This window comes from Vanellus vanellus, assembly GCF_965231255.1.
Source record: "Vanellus vanellus genome assembly, chromosome: 2".
NCBI classification, from domain to species: Eukaryota; Metazoa; Chordata; class Aves; order Charadriiformes; family Charadriidae; genus Vanellus; species Vanellus vanellus.
Genome location: NC_138906.1, coordinates 110,310,868 through 110,330,484, shown reverse-complemented (window position 1 = coordinate 110,330,484; position 19,617 = coordinate 110,310,868). Strand labels below are relative to the sequence as shown.

At 36.0% G+C, this 19,617-nt stretch overlaps 1 protein-coding gene across 1 annotated transcript in view; it reads right to left on the bottom strand.

Moving 5' to 3' along the window:
• The window catches only part of LOC309668912 (cadherin-19-like), a gene marked incomplete at its 3' end in the record, with an annotated part of 41,433 nt that extends 27,267 nt beyond the window's left edge, over positions 1-14,166 (bottom strand). The window contains exons 1-6 of the mRNA XM_082479454.1: positions 13,954-14,166; positions 10,385-10,679; positions 3,420-3,539; positions 2,606-2,770; positions 1,682-1,866; positions 208-461 (exon numbers count right to left, since the gene is read on the bottom strand). Coding sequence (XP_082335580.1) covers positions 208-461; positions 1,682-1,866; positions 2,606-2,770; positions 3,420-3,539; positions 10,385-10,679; positions 13,954-14,151 — 1,217 coding nt within the window. The 5' untranslated portion in view covers positions 14,152-14,166. The remainder of the gene's footprint in view (positions 1-207; positions 462-1,681; positions 1,867-2,605; positions 2,771-3,419; positions 3,540-10,384; positions 10,680-13,953) is intronic.
• Between the last annotated feature and the right edge of the window lie 5,451 nt (positions 14,167-19,617).

The window sequence follows — 19,617 nt, the reverse complement described above, 5'->3', positions numbered from 1 at the left end:
GATTCTCTCCCACATCCTAATGGGTGGGGGAGTGAGCAAGCGGCTGTGTGGTCCTTAGCGGACTAGCGGGGTTAAACCACGACACCTGGAATAACCTAGGCTATCCCAATGAAAGCATGATTAACTGTAAGGTAGGGAACAGAAATAGCCTTTGGAAATCCCAACCACATTTATATTTGAGGCCTGTTCACATTTTACGTTAGGTACCTGACTGGGCAGTCGTCATCGTCTGGATCTCTAGCAGTTACAACGCCTACCAGTGAGCCACTCGCAGCCCCTTCATCAATCTCCATCACGTAGTTCTCCAAGGTGAATACTGGAGGTTCATCAGCATCTTCCACATTGATTTTGACAATGGTTTTGTCCTCAAATGGTCCTTCTTTCAGAAAACGGTAATCGATGTATCTGTTTACAACTTTGGCTCTAATACTGTATCTCCTCTTGCTCTCATAATCCACTCTCTATTAAGAAAAAAAAAGTGAGCAGTGGAATATCTCTTTCTTCGCTTTTGAATTAAATACAGTTCAATAAGTAGTGTGAGACAAAATAGTGTTACTCTTCTTTTGGGAATATTTCAAAAGTAGTTACTTTTAAGATTTGTTTTTTATGTTAAAACCACTTTAAAATTAAACTGTTATGGCATTGTTTGCTTTCACACATAGGCTGGCTTTTATGTTACGTTAACAACACTGTAAAAGAAGTCTTCCTGTAGAATGGCAGCCCTAAGAAAACTAGCTTCTTCTATTAGCACTTGTATTTCCAACATAGGTGTAACCTTAGTGAACAGTATTCTTTACTCTTACATAAACAATGTAAATCAGTAAATCTGTAGAGGTTAAGCTGAGTATGTTAACATTTAGTCTCTAAAGGAAATAAATTCCAGAAAGCAACAATAAGTGTTTAATAAAGATATAGTTACATCACTATTTTAGATAGTCATTATCTTCTGTAATTAAAAAAAACAAATACTGAATAATTACCTTCCTGAATTGGAATAAATCCAAATAGAAAAACAAACAAACAAACAAACAAACAACAAACCCCAAACCAAACCCAAATTTATAGCTTTCAGTTCTTCAAGCTTCTGGATTTCCCTAAACTATTAAATTCTGTCATCATTTCAGATGATGACCAGATGACCCAGAAAGCTTCCTTTGTGATATCAAAATAAATCACACAGTATAAAAGCCTTGTAAATATCTTAACTCATAAACTGGTATCTTTTTGAGTGTATTTAGTGTCTTTGCAAAGATATGTCATAACAAAAACTCCACTGTCTGTCTAATACTGTAATACAGTCTGGCTTCAGTTAAGTTTAACAGGAGGTGTTGGAAGTGAGGAAATATTGCGTACGATTTGTTGATAAAGATTTTACAGATGATGCACAGAAGAGAGAACATTTTCTCACAATGGGATACACTGCGTTGCACAGCTAGGCAAAACATTAAAATACTTTGACTGCCACTATTATATTCAGCAGTGATAGGAATGAGTCAAAAAAAGCAAACAAAAAGAAAAGCATGTTTCTTTTTATCCCCTGAATATCCCAATCAAATCACAAAGCCTGAAGTAAGAAAAATAGTATAATCCAGAACAATAGGCCTTTTTTAAAACATCCAGCTTGCTTGAGGAGTTTTTTTTCCAGTATTTAGAGATTTTTAGGAGGTTTCTGAGCTCTCACCTTTTTTAATAAGATAATTCCTTCTTGAGTCTCATTGTTAGTAATGATGTCAAAAACATCTGAGCTATCTCCTTCAATGAAATAGTTCATGGCTGCATTCTCCCCTATGTCGCTGTCTTCTGCAAAGACTTTGCCTACAGTAGTGCCCACAGGAGCCTCTTCAGAGACGTTCATATAGTAGAGTCCTAAAGAAACAAATACTGCACAGTTTAGTGATCTGCCATAGTTGATAGCTGCTGTAGCTACGATGGCCTGAAGGTCTCAGAAAGCTGGGGAAAGACCCCAGCTTTTATTAGAGCACGGGTTCTAATCCAGAAACATATAGAACTTGGGGGCAGAGGATGACAACCTTCCCAGTCATGAGTCCTCCTCTTTCACCCCCTCTTTAGCAGTAAATAAAGAGCTAAGGAGAACCAACAGTGTGAAAAAACAGTGGAAGGCATCACTTCCCAACTGGATTTTACTAGTTCTTCCTGACAGCCTAGCTAGCAGCTCCCATGTCTCCTAGAAACTCCCTGGACAGAGAAGGTCACATCATTTGCTAAGAAGTTTACAGTATCCGTCAGCACAGAATGAAGAGAGAAGAAACAGAAATAGGGTGAGTTAAAATGGTACTAAATATCCTGTTGCACGGATTTTAGGCTTAGGTTGAGCAAACTATATGGAAAGCAGCTTAGTAAGTCATTTGTCTCCAAAGCCTAATGATAAAAAAGCAGGCCTGAGGTGTTTTGTAATGATGGTTTTCTTTTCCTCTTCATTTTTTAGCTTTTGGGGGGGATTTTTTTGATTTTATTTTTATTTAAATCTGTACACTGAAGTCAAAGCACAGACCTGTTCTGAAAAGATCTACCAGTGAACATAACAGAGCTACAATAGGTCTAAATTTCCTCAAGATGTCAACTACTGTAAGTAGCCTATGCTTACGCTGTTGAAATTTAGGTGGATTGTCATTGATGTCGGAGAGGTTGATGGTGACAGTAGCTGTTGCTGAAAATGCCCCTGCTTGCCCAACCATATCTTTCACTTGGATGATGACCAAATACTGCTCTTTCGTTTCTCTATCCATTTGGGAAGCCATTCTGATGACCCCTAGAAATGAAAAGCATAATATAATAACATATAATAGTGCCATTTTTTCCCAACATCTAACCATATAATATGGGTGTAAAACGCATCATTGGACACAGTTATGAATTTGCATTCTAGACCATGCACAGCACAAGTGTCCAAATACTAGTAATTAGTACTCATGGCAACATCTATGCTGTGAGACAGATCGATTCTGCATACTCAGAGTTCTGGGGAGCAGAACACACCATATATCTCCTCTACCCTCTATAACCATCTTTCTTCCCAAGTAATCAGAATTTTGGAGGGATGTCACATATCTGTGGTTTCTCCAACATAGCGATAGGAATGTCACATAACGAGTCTTAGAGCTGTTAACCCAGAAGTGTTACTAGGTCTATTTGTTGGATGTGGTAGTCAGAATCCAAATCTTTTCTTTAGCAACATAAGTTGCTAAATAAATTGTTGATTCTCTAGAAAGAAAGTATTTCAGCTTCCTATGGGAAAGAAATAGTGGAATTTTTTTTTAGATCAAAGAACCATGCAAAGATGTACAAGTGTAGGGTGGTATCAGTTGATCTTTATGTTGAAATAAAGAAAGACATTTTTGCTTGCATCCATTTTATGTTAGTTTATTAATGTTTTCAAGTTACAAAATCATCTGTAATACCTGTCTTTGGCTCCACAGAGAAATAAGGCTGTCCCTGAATGAGACTGTAAAGCAGACGGGCACTATTCCCATAAGAAGGATCATCACCATCTGTAGCTGTTACCTGTGTAACCGAAGTACCTCAAGGAAAAAATAAAATAGATTATGTTTATTTTCTTCTTGTATAAGTTATCTCGTAGTTACAAAACATAAAATCTTTAAAAACTGTTTAACATACCAGTTATATTAGCAGTCTTGAAAATCTACAGGAGCAAATGGCATCTTCTAAAATTTTTCATTAAAAAGTGAAAATTTTTCCTCAGCAACTATTCCTGTTGCATTCAAATTTTCAATTAAAATAAAAATAAATAACATATGACTTTTCAGCACTATATTTCTGTTGCTTAAAATACTACATATCACATGCCTTTTTCGCTAATTTCTGATATGTGAATAGAATATAGTAAATTGTTTCTTCTCCCCTTTTATATTGTTCAAAGTATTTTATGGAAATTTCCCATGGGAATAAGAAAACACAGCCACTTTATCACCAGTAGGCCCACTGGTGATAAAGAAATTAATTGTTAGCAAGCAAAGCAGCCAGGAAGTATAACAAGGCTCTGATAACATTTTTTATCCTTGAGTCTTTAATGAGCCTGTCCCAGTACAAGACTGACAGCAGATTCCCCAGAGCAAAACCACAGCAAAATCAGTCTGCAGAGCTTGATTCCACCTCTGGCTGGAAGCTGGTTATATCCTAGATACAAGATTGACAGCAATCTCATGGCACCATCAGTGATAATTTTCCTTTAAAAGAAAACATTCACAGTAGCATCACTTTGTAAGGTAATCATTATTTTCGTCTTTTTTCCTCACCTAGATTCTGCATAAGAATACAAATATCACTTCTTGTGAGGAACAGCAGGAAATCAATCTACTTTCTAAAACTTTCTGGAATATGTTCACATGGTTGCACCTGATTACCAATATAGCTGTATAATTATGCTGGAGGAGAAAAGAAGAAACAGTGGAGTTCAAGGAGTTAGAGCAGAAACACCTTTTTTATGGCAAACTCAAAGTCAATGCTTATCCTCAATAAAACAAAAATATTGATTTCTGCGTTTTCTAGCAGTTCAACAGTTTTATTTTTAAATAGAAATGAAGAAGTGTTTCTCATATAAGGATATGCTGAATGAAATATGTGATGATTTAATCTTATTTTTTTTTCAATTTTATTTGAATTTATTCAGCAGCTCTAAAGGTGATTCCATAATGCATGTGATCTTCTCTCAGAGTGGAGGTACACTAAAATGTTATTAATTGCCTCCAACTTTTGGAATTATATGCCCTTCAAAACATACCTCCAATACCAAACTTCTGACATTTATGTGTATATTAGGTGTGTGTATAGATGTATACATATACTGCTCCCTATTGCTCTGGATAAATGTTAAAGATAAAATGACAGATTAACATTTAATCAGGGCACATATATGCTTCAGAAATAACAATATTTTTAATCAGACTGAAGGATAAAGGAAATCTTCAGCTACACAACTGTTAACTTCATATCAGCTCCAGTCTGTGGAAAGTGTTCTAACTAATACAGGAAATTCATTCTCTAAGACAATTTAGCACAATTAGAATGTAGTTGCTTTGGGAAAAAAAAAAAAAATAGAGAGCTAGTTAGGAAGGGATCAAAAACTGTGAATGATCCAAGAGGTACACTCTGTCATAAATATTATTTTCTACTAAGTAAACCCAAGTGTCCACAACTACATTTAGAAATGGATTTGTTTACAACACCATATTTAATAAATCAGGGATAAAATCCAACATACATAGGACTGCAAAGTTATCATTACAGTTTTTTGTGCACCTCACTTATTTAAAGGTAGATTTATTTTCTGCAGAGTTCCTAAACACTAGAAAGAAATATTGAATCTAAACCAGCACTTGCTGCTTCTCTAAGCCCCAGCCTACTTTTCTGCTTGCCTGTTGACTCTTCCAGAGTATAGCAGAAGGCAGGAGCATGGAATTTGCCCAGTTGGGCTCAGGAAGACGCAGCTGGTAGATATAATGGAAAGGTGAGGAGGAAAGGAGCATCTGGTAAAGAGGAAGCTGATGTATAGGGAACCAGTAACAGACCCCCTGCACTCTCAGGAGAAAGACTGTTTCTAAACTGAGGTGGCTGGAGAGCACGTAAAAGGAGGACTGTGGTTTCTCAGATTTTTTTAGGACAAAGATTTCATAGTTACTATATGAACCTGTATATTAAATATGGACTATGTAGTAAGCAGAAGAAAAATGTTATCCTGGGTTTAGAATACTTTTTCAGTTTTTAGTTTTTCACTGCCATGAAGCCTGTAACTCTCTATACATTTAACCTGCAGAAAAAAAACCACCACCAACAACAAAAAAACACAAGCACAAACACAAAACCAAAACCAAACCAAAACAAAACAAAAAAAAAAACAAAAACAAAAACAAAACCCAAAGCAATCCATTTGTTAAATGGAATCATGTTTACCTAAACATTTGTATTTGAGTTATAGAAATTACAATGTTAAGATCATGTACTCAAAAACTCCAAAAAGACGGTTTTTGTAACTCCATGGTTGGGAGAAGAATAATATACAGATAAAAATAACATCTTTTTTAAAAATCAATTAACAGAGAACAACCCCCCCAAACAAAAAAAGAAAAACAAACCTCACCTCATGACATTGCATCTATGATGTGATATAATTGACAATCGAACTATGATACAGTTTCACAATATGTATGTGAAAATAGATATCATGGCAGAGACAAATTAACTGAATATGTCTGTGGGCTTTCAAACATGCATTTTTGAACACGGGAGTCTGCATGATATTGATATAAAGTTTAGCCCCTAATATGTGTTTTATGTACACAGTAATGTCATAAGCTTGATAGTAAACATACTTACATGGTTTTTGCTTTTTATTAACTTTATTTAAGGCAAACTGTATTTTGCTGATTTCTGTATAAGATTTTTCTTTGCGCTTCTGCAGCCTTGGGTTTTGGCTTTCTTGAGCAAAACATAGTAGTGCTGTTTATATATTGCAGTCCACTAGGTGAACTATAGGGCCCTCATATGGCAAAGAGTTATTCATTTTTCTAACTAGAGCTTGAAATCTATAAAATCATTAAGTACTGATATATTATTGCATCTGACTCTCAACCATTTCATCAGATATACCACATTTGTACAAGTTTAACAGCTATATGGAAGACACTTAATGTAAAATAGTACCAAACGCCTGAGGGAAAACCACAGTCCTTTGTTCTCAGAAGAGTCCATTTGCTGACATGCTTGTCATTTACTGTGACACTTGCATATAAAATCCTAATAAAATTTAGTACTGAAGATAAAAGAGAGCTAAGAGAGAAGTAACATTCTAATTCTAATTTGTTGGCATATTAGTATATGCATATATTGATATTTGTACCTAACTTAATGCAAAATTATATGTCCCTATTTTCTGTTTATCTGTTGTTCTCTGAGGCAAGTGGCCAGCTGTGAATTATTCTCTCCTTGTTTTCTTAGTTCCAGACAAAATGTTCACTAATAGTGAACTGCTTTTCCAAGTATTGACTACGCTTTCTGAGCATGTTTTCTGGGAGGAAATTACTAGGAGATCCCAGGTCTAGCATCAGTGAGCTGAACTGCTGCTAGAGAGCTCCGAAACTGAGGACAGGCCAAGTCTCTCTATTGCACCGCATCATTTTAACTAATTCTGGTCTACATCCCTTATTATCCAAGAGGATGTTCTATTTTACTGGGATAAAAACACTGATATAATGAACCATTAGAGAATCAATGTTGCAAATTTTAGTTGTCTACTGTTTCTTTCTACGGGGAGCTTAGAAATTTCCTTGTAAGGATTAATGCTTTCGGATGCACGTTGAAACAGGTTTCACCTCAGAAGTGCAGTCCCTACCCTTTAGCCCAGAGAAGTCCTCACGGTGTGTGGCTCTGCTATTTCACTTGTTGGAGCTGACCACTATTGTATAATACACAATTATACACCACTCCGCTTACATTTTATGTGCCAGACATGCATGTTAGTATGCCACTAGTGGAGTAGTGTCTATATGGGAGAAGTAGGTGAAAGAATAATCTCTGAAATAGCTATGGTATTAGTGCTAGAGAAGTCAAACACAGAAGCAGCAGTGTAGAAAATATTCTGAGATCCATAAGACTGACTTAGATTCACATATCATGCACTGGATGATTGCAAGTCTGTGAGTTTACTACTTCAGGTAGTCTGTGTCTAAGAGAGGAGGCACACAAGGATCTTATTTTTCACCCATTCTGACAAATGGGAGGTGGTGTTACTTCTGATTTACTTTTTTTTTTTTTTCATGTCATATATTTCTACATTTTACTGGAAGCTTTTCTTTTATAATCTTACAGGAATATCACAAAATAAATTAGGGATTTTACAGTTTAATTAATCTTATGCTGAAGTGATATGGTATTTTAAGAATTTAAATATATAATATGTGACATATGAGATTGGATAAAGACTGCTGAGCTTTTTATTTTTAACATGTTAGTTTATAGCCAACTCAAGTCACTATAGATTGAAACTTCTTATCTGTCAACTGTTTGTTGATGGTTTCAGGTGAGAAACAGAGGTACACAGGAAAAGGTTACTACTGTTGGTTTTGTCTGTAAGTACCATCCTATCTAACTTTTTCTTTTTTTTTTTTTTTTCCCATGTAAACATCATTAAGACAGGAGCTTATTGTTAAGAAAGGGGGATAAAATAGAAAGAATACATAAGTCAATTCTTGATATACTTCTGTACATGGTTACAGGTCTGTATGAGTACAAACCAAGCCATACTAAATTATCAGCTATTTTAAAGCCATTTTTATAAGAGACTGAGTGCCTCATAAAAAATGCTTTACCACAGGAAAAAAAAAAAAAAAAAAGGAAAGTAAAAAGGGCATTGTCAAAGTTCTGTGTAACCCCAGCTAAAAATACCCAGATAATTCTAGACAACAAACTATGCCCATTATTACTGTGAGCACACAAAAAAACAAATGCAAAGGTCGTTGACAAGGCACCTGTCTTCTCATGTCCAAACTTGAGTGAATGAGCAAGACGCAAAGGCTAGAAATACCCTCTGAAAAAACAACAAATTATGTTAGAAAAAGTTATTTGACCAAGAGCTCAAATGCAGAAGTCTTAAGACAAATAAGTCTGACTGTATGGAAGAAAGTGGCAGTGAAGAAACAATCATACACCCAAAAGTGATTTCCCTGGTAGAAGGTGGTATAAGCAGGGTGACTAGGAAATTAATTGGTTAAACAAATGTCTTTTGTAGCTATTGTTGGTAATGATGGTGAGCTACTGCTTCCTGGCAGAAATTAGGATACTAACCTCACTTTTGATTAGACCCCAGGCATGAATATCTTGTGCTTGCAACTGCTATTCAGGCTGGCAGAAAATGACAGAGTTTGCAGCTCCCTGTGAAAGATTCACTGAATCTGCTCTAAAAGTTGACCGGGTAATGCTGAATGAAACATAGTTTTTATTACCTTTTATGATCACTGATACTATTACGTTAATGACCTCATTAATTCGTAGAGTTTTAAGTAGCACAATATTTGAATTTCTTTTCCATGTTATTTGCAATAGAAATAACCAAAAAAAGACAGGGTTAAGAATTTAAAAGATTACTGGGATTTTTTCTATAAGATTTAAAGAATGCGATTTTCCTTTCATTTCGAAGATATTTATTTGGCGGTAGCAGTATTTATAACATGCTTGTTTGTGTCACCTGCCTTCATACTTTGGGGTTTTTAATAAGGATTTAAATGTATGTGTATACATATTATGTATGCATGTGTATACATAGACCTATATTTGTCAGATGTTAACTTTGCTTCATATTTGTTGAATTAAGTTTCCAGATACGTGACAGATCCTATTACAAGTCTGTTTGACCGTGTGGAGGTGGAGGAGAAGAGGTACAGGGGTTAAGTTGTTCCTCTTGACAGGAAAATTACGGTTCATGTGCTTAGGAAATCGGAAGACGGTCCTTCACTGCACACCATCTAATCCAAAGAAAGAGAAGCTGACTGGTGGGAAAGAGGCCTGGCAGTGTAAATATGTAGGCATCATACATGGTGTGAGGATATCATCACATCAGCCCCACATCAGATTCATACCATTCCTGTTCTGAACCCATTACTTATAGGAAGGAAACTATCCTTATCTTCGGGGAGGAGTTGTGAGTGACTGCGATGTGAATGCGATTCTTTTCCAGTTACACTACAATATGAGTTATATCACAGAGGGAATAATAAAGACATATTGTTTTATTAGTAAGCAGAATCAGAGTAGACTGAAGGATGTTGAGTACTTTTAAGTTCAACCAAGCTTATATTTATGTCCTGAAAAGAGCCAATGGAGGTCAGAGAACTTGAAAGTTTACGTGCACCCTGCTTTTCTTTCAGATTGGTAGATGCCTGAGAAGCTGACAGGTTGTAGCAATAAACACACACCAACTTTCTTCTAGGGACTAGGGTGCTATACTGATTGAAAAAGTAGCAAACTCTGTCAGCCCCAAATCTCCTTTGCTGTGTCAACTAGCTATAGTACTCCACCTATTCCAAACATTAATGTTATACTTTTAAACAAGTACCAATTTCAAGGCTGAATCACTGATGGGAAAGACAGCTCTTTACAGTCATTCCAAGCATGTATCCAGAATCTGTAAAATGCGCATGTAGGTACCCAAATATTTACAGGCAAGGATCTTAAGTAGAGGTATGCACAACCTTCATTTTAAGTACATACCCTTGCAAATTTCCAAGCTTGTAAAATAGTTTGCTTCTTTCTCACTGAAAGGCAGCCTATAAAATATGCTATTAAGATTTTATCTCAACACAGATATCTAGAAATTAATCAGGAGACAAAGAGTTTGGTTCACAGCATGCCGTACCTTCAGGTGACATCTCTGGAACAGTGGCCACATAAGGTCCATCCAAGAATTGTGGTTCATGGTCATTGATATCTCGAACCTTGATAATAAATTCTGATTCAGGTTCAACAGGAAGCTGAGTGCTCCTGTTAATTGCTTGTGCTCTCAGAGTGTAGAAGGATTTCTTTTCTCGATCCAGCTTTTGTGTGACGTAAATTTTTCCATTATATTCGTCAATGATAAAAATGGTTCCAGCTCCCTCGCCAGTCAAAATGTATTTTAGGTTGCCATCCTGCTTGTCTAAATCTGATTTCAACTGCAAGTACAAAACAGAAAATAAGCCACATTTTGGGAGGAATAAAGCTTTGTAATATTTATTTTAGGCTTTGTTTTCATTCTACAGTGAACCCTGTCACTAGTGAGTCTTCTTGTATACTAATATTTAAAAAAAGGTATTGTCACATTTTCAGCCACTCATAGCTCAGTTTTAAAGTATTGATGTAACAGACATAAATGCATAGCAAACCTGAAAAAAGATACTTCAGCCACTTTGAAGTAAAGAGGATGAATGTAAGTACCTACTTTAGATCATTGCTTTACCAGCTCCCATAAACTTCTGCTGAAAACAATGCAGAGGTCATGAAACATTATCTAATGTTTTTATTATTACGAATGAAAAGTGTGCTTTGTAAGTTTTATATAATCTTTTGTACTCAGCAATACTAAATGCAAATATGAGAGACAGTGGTTTTCTATTTCTGTTGAAATATTAAAGAGATGAAAAGCCATTCTGTGGTATAAGCCTGTATTATTTATTCTGAAATAAATTGATAGACATTTTCCATTTCCTTCCAGGATGATCTGCATACTCTGTTGCCTTGCTAAGATGAAGTTTATGATGATGATTCCTTTGATGAAGATGAGCCCTGGAGACCATTGCGGTCCAGCTGCATTTGTTCATGCCAACAAAATAGTTCTGTTAATGTTAACATTATGTAACAGTACTTTTTGAATAGCAAAAACTTAATTACTTAACATGTAAAGCACCCACAGTTGGATTTTATAGGAACAGAAATTTCTATTGTATCATTTAGTCTCTATTTATTTATTTATTTATTTGGGGTTCAGAACAAAAGATGTCAAAATCTCTAAGAGCCTGGATAATCATTGAAAAATCCAATGTAAACAAAATAATAGTTTCATTCAACCTACTTCTCCCACAAAGCAGCAGGTTTTAAATGCAAATAATATATCTACCTGTTGGCTTCAATAATCTCACTGTTTTGCTTCATGCTTATCGACCCTACAGCTCAGTGTAGGGTATGAGGCCACAGAGTGCGAAAGAACTATGAGGTGTAAAGGGCACTTTTCCCTATTGGAGCTAATCAACAGATTTTGTAATAACTTCTGAAGTTGCAAAAAAACATTTTAACTTTTCTTTGGAATAATTCCCTTGCCTTTTGAAGATTTTCATAATGCATAGTTGTCTGCATGCATCAAATGGATAGTTTATTCAGAAAGTGACCGGGATGCTGCTCTGAGGTCTGAGAAGCAGTTTTGTTTTCTTGCTCTGAGTTCTATAAGAGTATTTAAACCTTAAATTACATAGAGTTAGTTCCCCTTGCCAGTACAGGAGAGAATGTTCAAGGCTAGGAAGTTTAGAGCCATTTACAGTATGAACAACTTAAAGTAAAATGTTTTCAGCATGAATAGTTGTGTGCAAAACATGGGGCAGATTCAACACTTTATGAGTGGTCTGGTCAATCTCATTTTAACACCATCCAAATTTAGTGTCTGGCTAAGGGGCACCACAGGTTCTTTTTGATCCATAAATCTTTGTTTTCTTGTCATGAAGCCCAGGCCATGGGAAAGGTGATGACTATCTAGATCTTTAACCTAAGATGAGGTCCTGGAAGCATGCCTCAAACTGGCTATTTAGACACAACCTGTGTCAAACCACTTCACTCAGAATCATTTATCCCTAAAAGATTTTCATGAACTTGACCATGAGAGGTCCCTTACAGATGGCATTTACTGAGAAAGCATACGAAAGATTCTCAGCTTACCTGTTTCATTAAGTGAGACACAAAAGAATAAATGGTCTTTCTATTGTAAATGAGAACTGGGACCAGGAATTTATGTACTTGCCTTCATATATCTGCCATTGCAGTGCTGATGGACAAATGTCTTTTTCTTAAACATGATAATGGAAAAGGATTCATGAGTCTATGTTAAATAAAATTTGAAGATTGAGTTCTGAATCTAACTGAGAAAAGAAGTCGATATGGAATAGTGACTTAAAAACAAAGACTTTCTACCTTTGTATTTTCGTTGATGCAGTTTCCTTCAGGGCCTTATTTACTAAAAATTCCTGTGTTGATCATAGATTGTCACTTCATTTACTGAAAGCAGAGCGTATTCTACTCAATAAAAAGACACAAGTAAATATGTTTGATTGACAATGGTTAGACTGCAATAAATTAACCATAATCTTCAATAAAAAATCCTCATAGTTTACCTGTGAGAAATAGAAAGGCAAGATTATGAAATTTTTCTAAAGCTGCATGAAAATACATGACATTTATGAAGTTTCTTTTACAGGAAACTGTTTTCCAGCTATGGGAAAAGTAATAATAATTAAAAAATGAGTATGTCTACAGTTGTTCTTTCAGAAGTGAGACATCACACTTCCATAGTAGTTACTTTGAAGGGCCTGTGAAAAAGTAATTAATGAATTTTGAGCACTTCACCCTTTGGGCCCAATTAAATTTTAGTGCTACTTAATTAGCAGTTAAACTTATTTTGGTTCATTCATCTAGAAAGTGCCTTAAAGAAAAGAAAACTAGATCTCAAGACTACAATTACTTCTAGCATACAAAAATAAATAATAATAATAAATAATAATAATCAAAGAGAGAAGAAAGGGGCAGATAAAGTCTCATTAAGACAATTATCTTAAAGTGCATTTTTAAAGGAGGGTTAAAAATAATTGCTCGTTGTGCTAAACCTACGTTAATCTAATGAACCATGCAGATTCCTGTAGTTTCTCAGTGGTAAAAGGATTTAGTATTAATCTGCTTCATTAAAAATTAATGAGGGGTAAATCAGCTGCTACTTAGTGTAATAGAATATCACGCTAAATACTGTTTGTAAACTACACTGCACTCAGTATGAATGCTTTGATGCAGTGCCAAAAATAGCACAAGCAAATTGCCAGATGTTGATAAATGAGTCCTTAACTTTCATTCAGAAGACAGGAAGGAACTTTTCAGCTTGATACCTTCGTCTGTTGTGTGTGGGACTAATTCTAGTAACAGGGAGAATGTGGAGTTTCCTTGACAGCAGACTTAGGTGAAGGAAGGTCCTTGGCACTGCTGTGACCTCCGCCTCTTGGACTTTTCTGACCCTAAGTCAGGCCACAGGAAAGGAGAGACGTGCTGCCTTATTACGGCTCCCCGAGCTCTTCTTTCTGCCTTTTGTGATATTTCCAGGTCACTGGACATGCTTGGTCTTCCAAGTTAAGGTAGTAAGCTGTTAATCAGCACACTAAATCTAACCTTGTACTGTCCTTGAGTCATTACTTATCATACCTGTCCAACATACACAGGTACCGTTGAAGTCTGTTCCTCAGTTGCAAAAAGTGGCTCCCACACCCAGCCACGTTTCGCTCTTCGAACTGCTGTGAAAGGTTGATCTGTGTTTCGAGCACTGTGGTAATGCATGCCCAGAGACCAAGGCCAAAGTTGAACCAGCATCAACACGAGAGATGGCAATGCCGAGAATTTCATGCTGAACCCTTCTTTCAATCAATTTTCACCTGTGGAAGAGGAGAAAAAAAAGAAAAAACAAAACAAAACAAAACAAAACAAACAACTTTGACAAAGCATCATTTTTGTCTTTCCACTTTTAAATATTGGTTCTGTGCTAATATAAGAACTGTTTTGCAGTGTTAAAACCCCCTCCCCAAAAGAAAAGAGCTGAAACAAAGTCTGTGTTGGATTCAAATAGAGGTTCTCTTAGAGATTCTGGCATGAAAGTCAACTTTCCTTTATGAATATCCTACACAGGGACTTTCTTTGCAAAAAAAAAGGAAAATCATCCTTCAATTAATTCATCTTCCAAATTAAGCTGGGTAATTGTATTGTGCAGCCTAGGAATAATTTGATTGGAATAATTGTATGTTTCTGCTTAGACAGAGCTCATTTTGAGCTGCAGTCACAGAACTGCCTGGAGGGTGAACATCTAGCCCTAGTGCCCCTGATGACTGATAGCTGGAAGAGAACAGTGCAGATATTTTTTTAACCTCTTCTTTCCCTCTTTCCTAACTCAGCAAAATGCCTGCAAAAATGCTGAAGGTAGTAGGGTACCATGAAAAAGCAGCAAAAATGTGAAACTTTCTGCCTCTTGGTCAATATAAATTGTCTTAAATTATTTTACCAGATATTCTTGTCCTCAATCAAACAGACAAAGGGCAAATGCATCTTGAAAGCTGTACGTTTCTGCAGCTAGCTTCATTGGCAAAAAGTATTCATTCAGAAAATGGCTTATGCACAAACTATATGCTATTATTGACTCTTCAATGGTTTTTGGTACAAGAAATGAAACTGATTTTAAATAAGGTGAAACGACCATTCTCTACAAGGAAAAAGGAAAATTTTGAAAACCCTTAGCACACATATTTCAAATTTTAAAACCTTACTTGGTGATGGCATTAGCCATTCTTTTCAAAGCTTTAGCCTTGAAGAATAACATTCCTTATGCAGGAGCAGTCTTGTTTATGAATTTACCACATGCCAGTCAGTTTGTACAACACACTGCAAAAAATATTTGGCTGCATTTACTTTAGACCTGAAAAATACATAAGCCTTATACATGTCCAGGATAAAATATGAATTTATGTATTTTAATATCGTTATTTAAATAATAATGTTATAAATACCCATCCTTACGCAAAGGGAAATGCCATAGTTGCTTAAAATGACAGACAGGTCATATAGACAACTATTTCTTTCCTTCCAGAAATTTTACATGATGTTGAACATTATTCTGTTAAAATATAATCTGCGTATGTATATTTACTGAGAAAAAGATAAAGGAGTTCTAATAGCAAGGCATATATAATTGTAGGTGTTAAAGTGTGGGTTTCGATTTCTTAACATTTTCTGTTTTTCAACTGTAAAGCTGTAACAGTGCAACAAAAGACTTGAATGGAAGGAGTGTGACTCTCATTTCAGCTTTCCATTGAAAACTACCTGTTTTCCTAAAACTGCAAGAATAATACTTGTGACATGGAAGACAAGGCCAACAAAGCTCAACTTTGCTCTCAAATAAAGCTTGAGTGAGGTTTCAAAGGCCTAAAGGCCTTGGAGAATCTCTCTGTACAAAGGGCGTATTTAACGCTAAGCGGTAATTTGCACAGAAGCTAATCTTGACAATGAACATTTGTTTTATATCAGTACATGGCAGAGAACAGACAACTTAAACAATGGAACCTGAATAGTCAGAGACCTTTCTGAGGAATCATAAAGAAAATTATTTCAATCACCATTTAAATGAGGAGACAGGTGTTCAGTCTGGGCCATAGCAAATGCTTCTGGCTACCCATTAGCTGGTGTTTTGGCTGCTTGTTCTGACACTGCCCACCTTGTTCAGCAAAGTATTTCAGGCTTGTGGGGCAGTACTTCATGCAGAGGGAATGCCAAACAGACACTTATTATCAGACTCATCTGACAGACACTGCGTATACACATCAACATAGTGAGGGTACAGAATATGGCTACGCTGGTCTACAGTTGGCCACCTTTTAGCAATGCACTCAGCAGTTAGCCATCAGCAATGGACAGCTTAAAGAGCATAATTAATATATTGGTCTGTTTCAGTGTCTCCTCTTTATTAATTTATGTTAACAGTTTATGATAGATGGATTCAAGCATCACATCTTGGACCGATTGGGGGGGAATAAACGTTTTTAGATTTTGACATGTTGCACACTGTTATGTATATATAAAGAGTTTAATTTGAAAACACTAGGCAAATTATTGTAAAAAACCATAAAGCTATGTAATGGAACTGAGAGTTATATGTATTTCTGTTTTTCTCTTCTCTGTTATACCAGACATACTCAATTTGCCTTCACTTTCAGGACCTTTCAAAGCATATTTGTTTCCAACATCTTCCTACTCATTTGGCATTGAGACACTGCCTCCAGCCTCTGGCCAGCACATGTTGCCATTCTTTATAAATCCAATAGTTCCCTTGTGAAACCATCTCCTTCTTTCTGTTCCACAGACTGTAACTCACTCCCAGAAGTAGGTCTTGTAAAACATCCAGAAAATAGTTTCTTATTCCCTCCTCTATTTCTAGTCTTTCCTTAAAAAAATTAAATTTCAGTGTTGCCTACTTAAAGGAAGAAAAGTGTTCACAATGTTTAAGATGATTCTTTTCTGAGACTGCTGCCTATCACGGTGACTAGTATTGTCTCGTTATTCCCTTGTACTCCTCTGTCTTTCCCTATCCATCAGTTGTCTCTTGTTTTACACTTAATTTGTAAGTTCTTTGTAGAAGAGATGACCTTGTAGTCTGTGCTATAATTATAATATGTAGCAGAAGGCAGGACTAGCAAAAGCACAGAGCTTTTAGGTGCTATAGTAATATCCACAAATAGATACATTTTTAATAGAATAATCTCTCATTGAAAAAAAAAAAAAGACAAATATATTTTCAGAGATGAACAAATGAGCTATCACTAATAATTTCCCAAGGGAACGAGAGAAATGGGGACCATTGTTCTGCTCCTGTTCTATTCTTCAGGAAGGACATCTCCACTCTCACTTCCATTAGATTGCAATAATAAAGACTGATACTTAGAACAGAGCAATGAGAATATCAATTGCAGTTGTGATAAGCAGGCTACAGCTTTTAAAGCAGTATCTTCCTTTTATACCCAATGAAGATCACAAGTTTCCTGTAGACTAGGAACAGATTTACCTTCTTGGCACAAAGTTGCAGAGTCCTTTGTTAGGTTTGTTCTAGAACCATCACCAGGTGACATCCTGTTACCATTTGAAACTTGATATTAGTTTTAGGTCTGCTAGTAGTCTGGCTTGGCTCTGAATTCCCTTTGTTTTAATACTAGTAATTTATTTTAAATTATAAGTATGTCATTACATTAGAAAATAATACCTGTTACTGCCTTGCATTGCAAGAATAACAATAGGAAGAATAAGAGGTTTGAAAAGATACAGCCTCTGGGATATAGTGAAGTTATATATTTGTTGGTGGAAAAAATAAAAGACTAAGGGCAGACAAAACAACCTTCTAAAGCATTAAACCCCACTCAAACAACGGATTACAGTGAAGGTGAAGATAAGTTCTGTTGCACTTCTGTTAGCTGAAGGATAAAAAGCTTGATTTTGGAACAAAATCCCCATAATTTGATATAAGTAAAGCCTTGTAATTAGGAGGTTACAAAGCACTGGAATGTGGTAACAAGGGACATGGTAGATACTGCTTAACTAGAGACCATTAGGATCATCTCGTGTATGTACTTGATGTTACTTTACAGCAGGATTTTGAAACAGTGACTCCTAAGAAAAACAAATTTCTCTGTCCTTGAAAGTACTGAGGACAACCAAAAATGTCAGACTGAAAGATTCTTGTTGTGGAATTTGATGGCGTCTTTGTTTGTTTAAATAACATCAAGCAAAGAACAACAACAAAGTGTAAAAACTCACATGAGCCAATCTAATTCATAAATATGCAGCTTCTGAAACACATTTCTTATCTCAGGCAGAGGCCTAACATGATGTTGTTTCAGTTGCAAGTTCTCTTTTGTGCATTGGTGTTATTATGTTTATAGTGAAATTTGTCTCCCTTGTATGTTGCTATCTTTAATTTTAACTTAATAAGATAAAGAAGAAAGGGTATTTGTAACTAACACCTACAGATTACTGTGTTAGAAAAAGCTTGAATGGATAGAAACCTTCATAGTTTCAACTACACGCTTGTTCATTTGTACTATGTCTACTGGCTATTTGTCCTAGTTACATTTTATATGGCTGATTACTGATAATGTTCATGTATTACAGTGAAGCTGCTCCAGTTTCCTTCCAGAAAAGACTCATTTTCATTGACCAGTTTAGATTCCACACAATATCGTAGAGACTTGAGCTATATTACTTCCAGAATTCCCAAAGAATTAATAATATATATATCAACTAGTTTAATTAATGTATATGTTTTGTGGTCTTATCTTTTTAAATCTGTATGGAACAATGATAAAATCTTCCAGACTGTGCAAACTAGTGGACTTAATCCTATTCTTAGTGCTTCTTACTATTGCTAAATTTTACATAAAGGCAGATAATATTTTTTACAGATTTGGTGTGTTAGAAACTCTTCACTACCATTTTCATTGATTTTTAGCTGTGATTTGATCTTTCACCAGTCAGTGCCAATATAATTATGTAAGTTTTCCACTCTTCCTGTAATTTAAGTATTTTATTTGGAAACACTAGAAAAAGGCATACTAAATCCCTAAAGAATAAATATGGCATATTTAGCTCCAACTATACTGGATTTGCTCTCTGGTTTCATTGATAACTACCATTGCAGATTGGCACAGGAGAAGTCACTATTGTGACAGGAATGTTTAACTGAGTTAATAAAAAACAACAGTGGGAAGAAAGGACTAAAATTTGCAAGCATTTATTTTTTTTTTTGAACTCATTTTTTACTGAATATCACAGTTGTCATATGCCACATATACATAATGTGCGATTGATTGGTTCACCCAGAATCACAGAATGGTCAGGGTTGGAAGGGACCTCTGGAGATCACCTAGTCCAACTCCCCTGCCAGAGCAGGGTCACCTACAGCAGGTTGCACAGGATGGCATCCAGGCAGGGTTTGAATGTCTCCAGAGTGGGAGACTCCACCATCTCTCTGAGTAGCCTGTTCCAGTGCTCTGTCACCCTCAAATTAAAGAAGTCCCTCCCCATGTTTAGATGGAACTTCCTATGTTCAAGTTTGTGCCTGCTACCTCTTGTTCTGTCACTGGGCACCACTGAAAAAAGACTGTTCCCATCCCCCTGGCACCCTCCCTTTAAGTATTTATAAGATTCCCCCCTTAATATTAATAAGATCCCCCCTCAGTCTTCTTTTCTCTAGACTAAAAAGACCCAAGCCTCTCAGCCTTTCCTCATATGAAAGATGTTCCAATCCCCTAATCGTCTTCATAGCCCTTTGCTGGACCC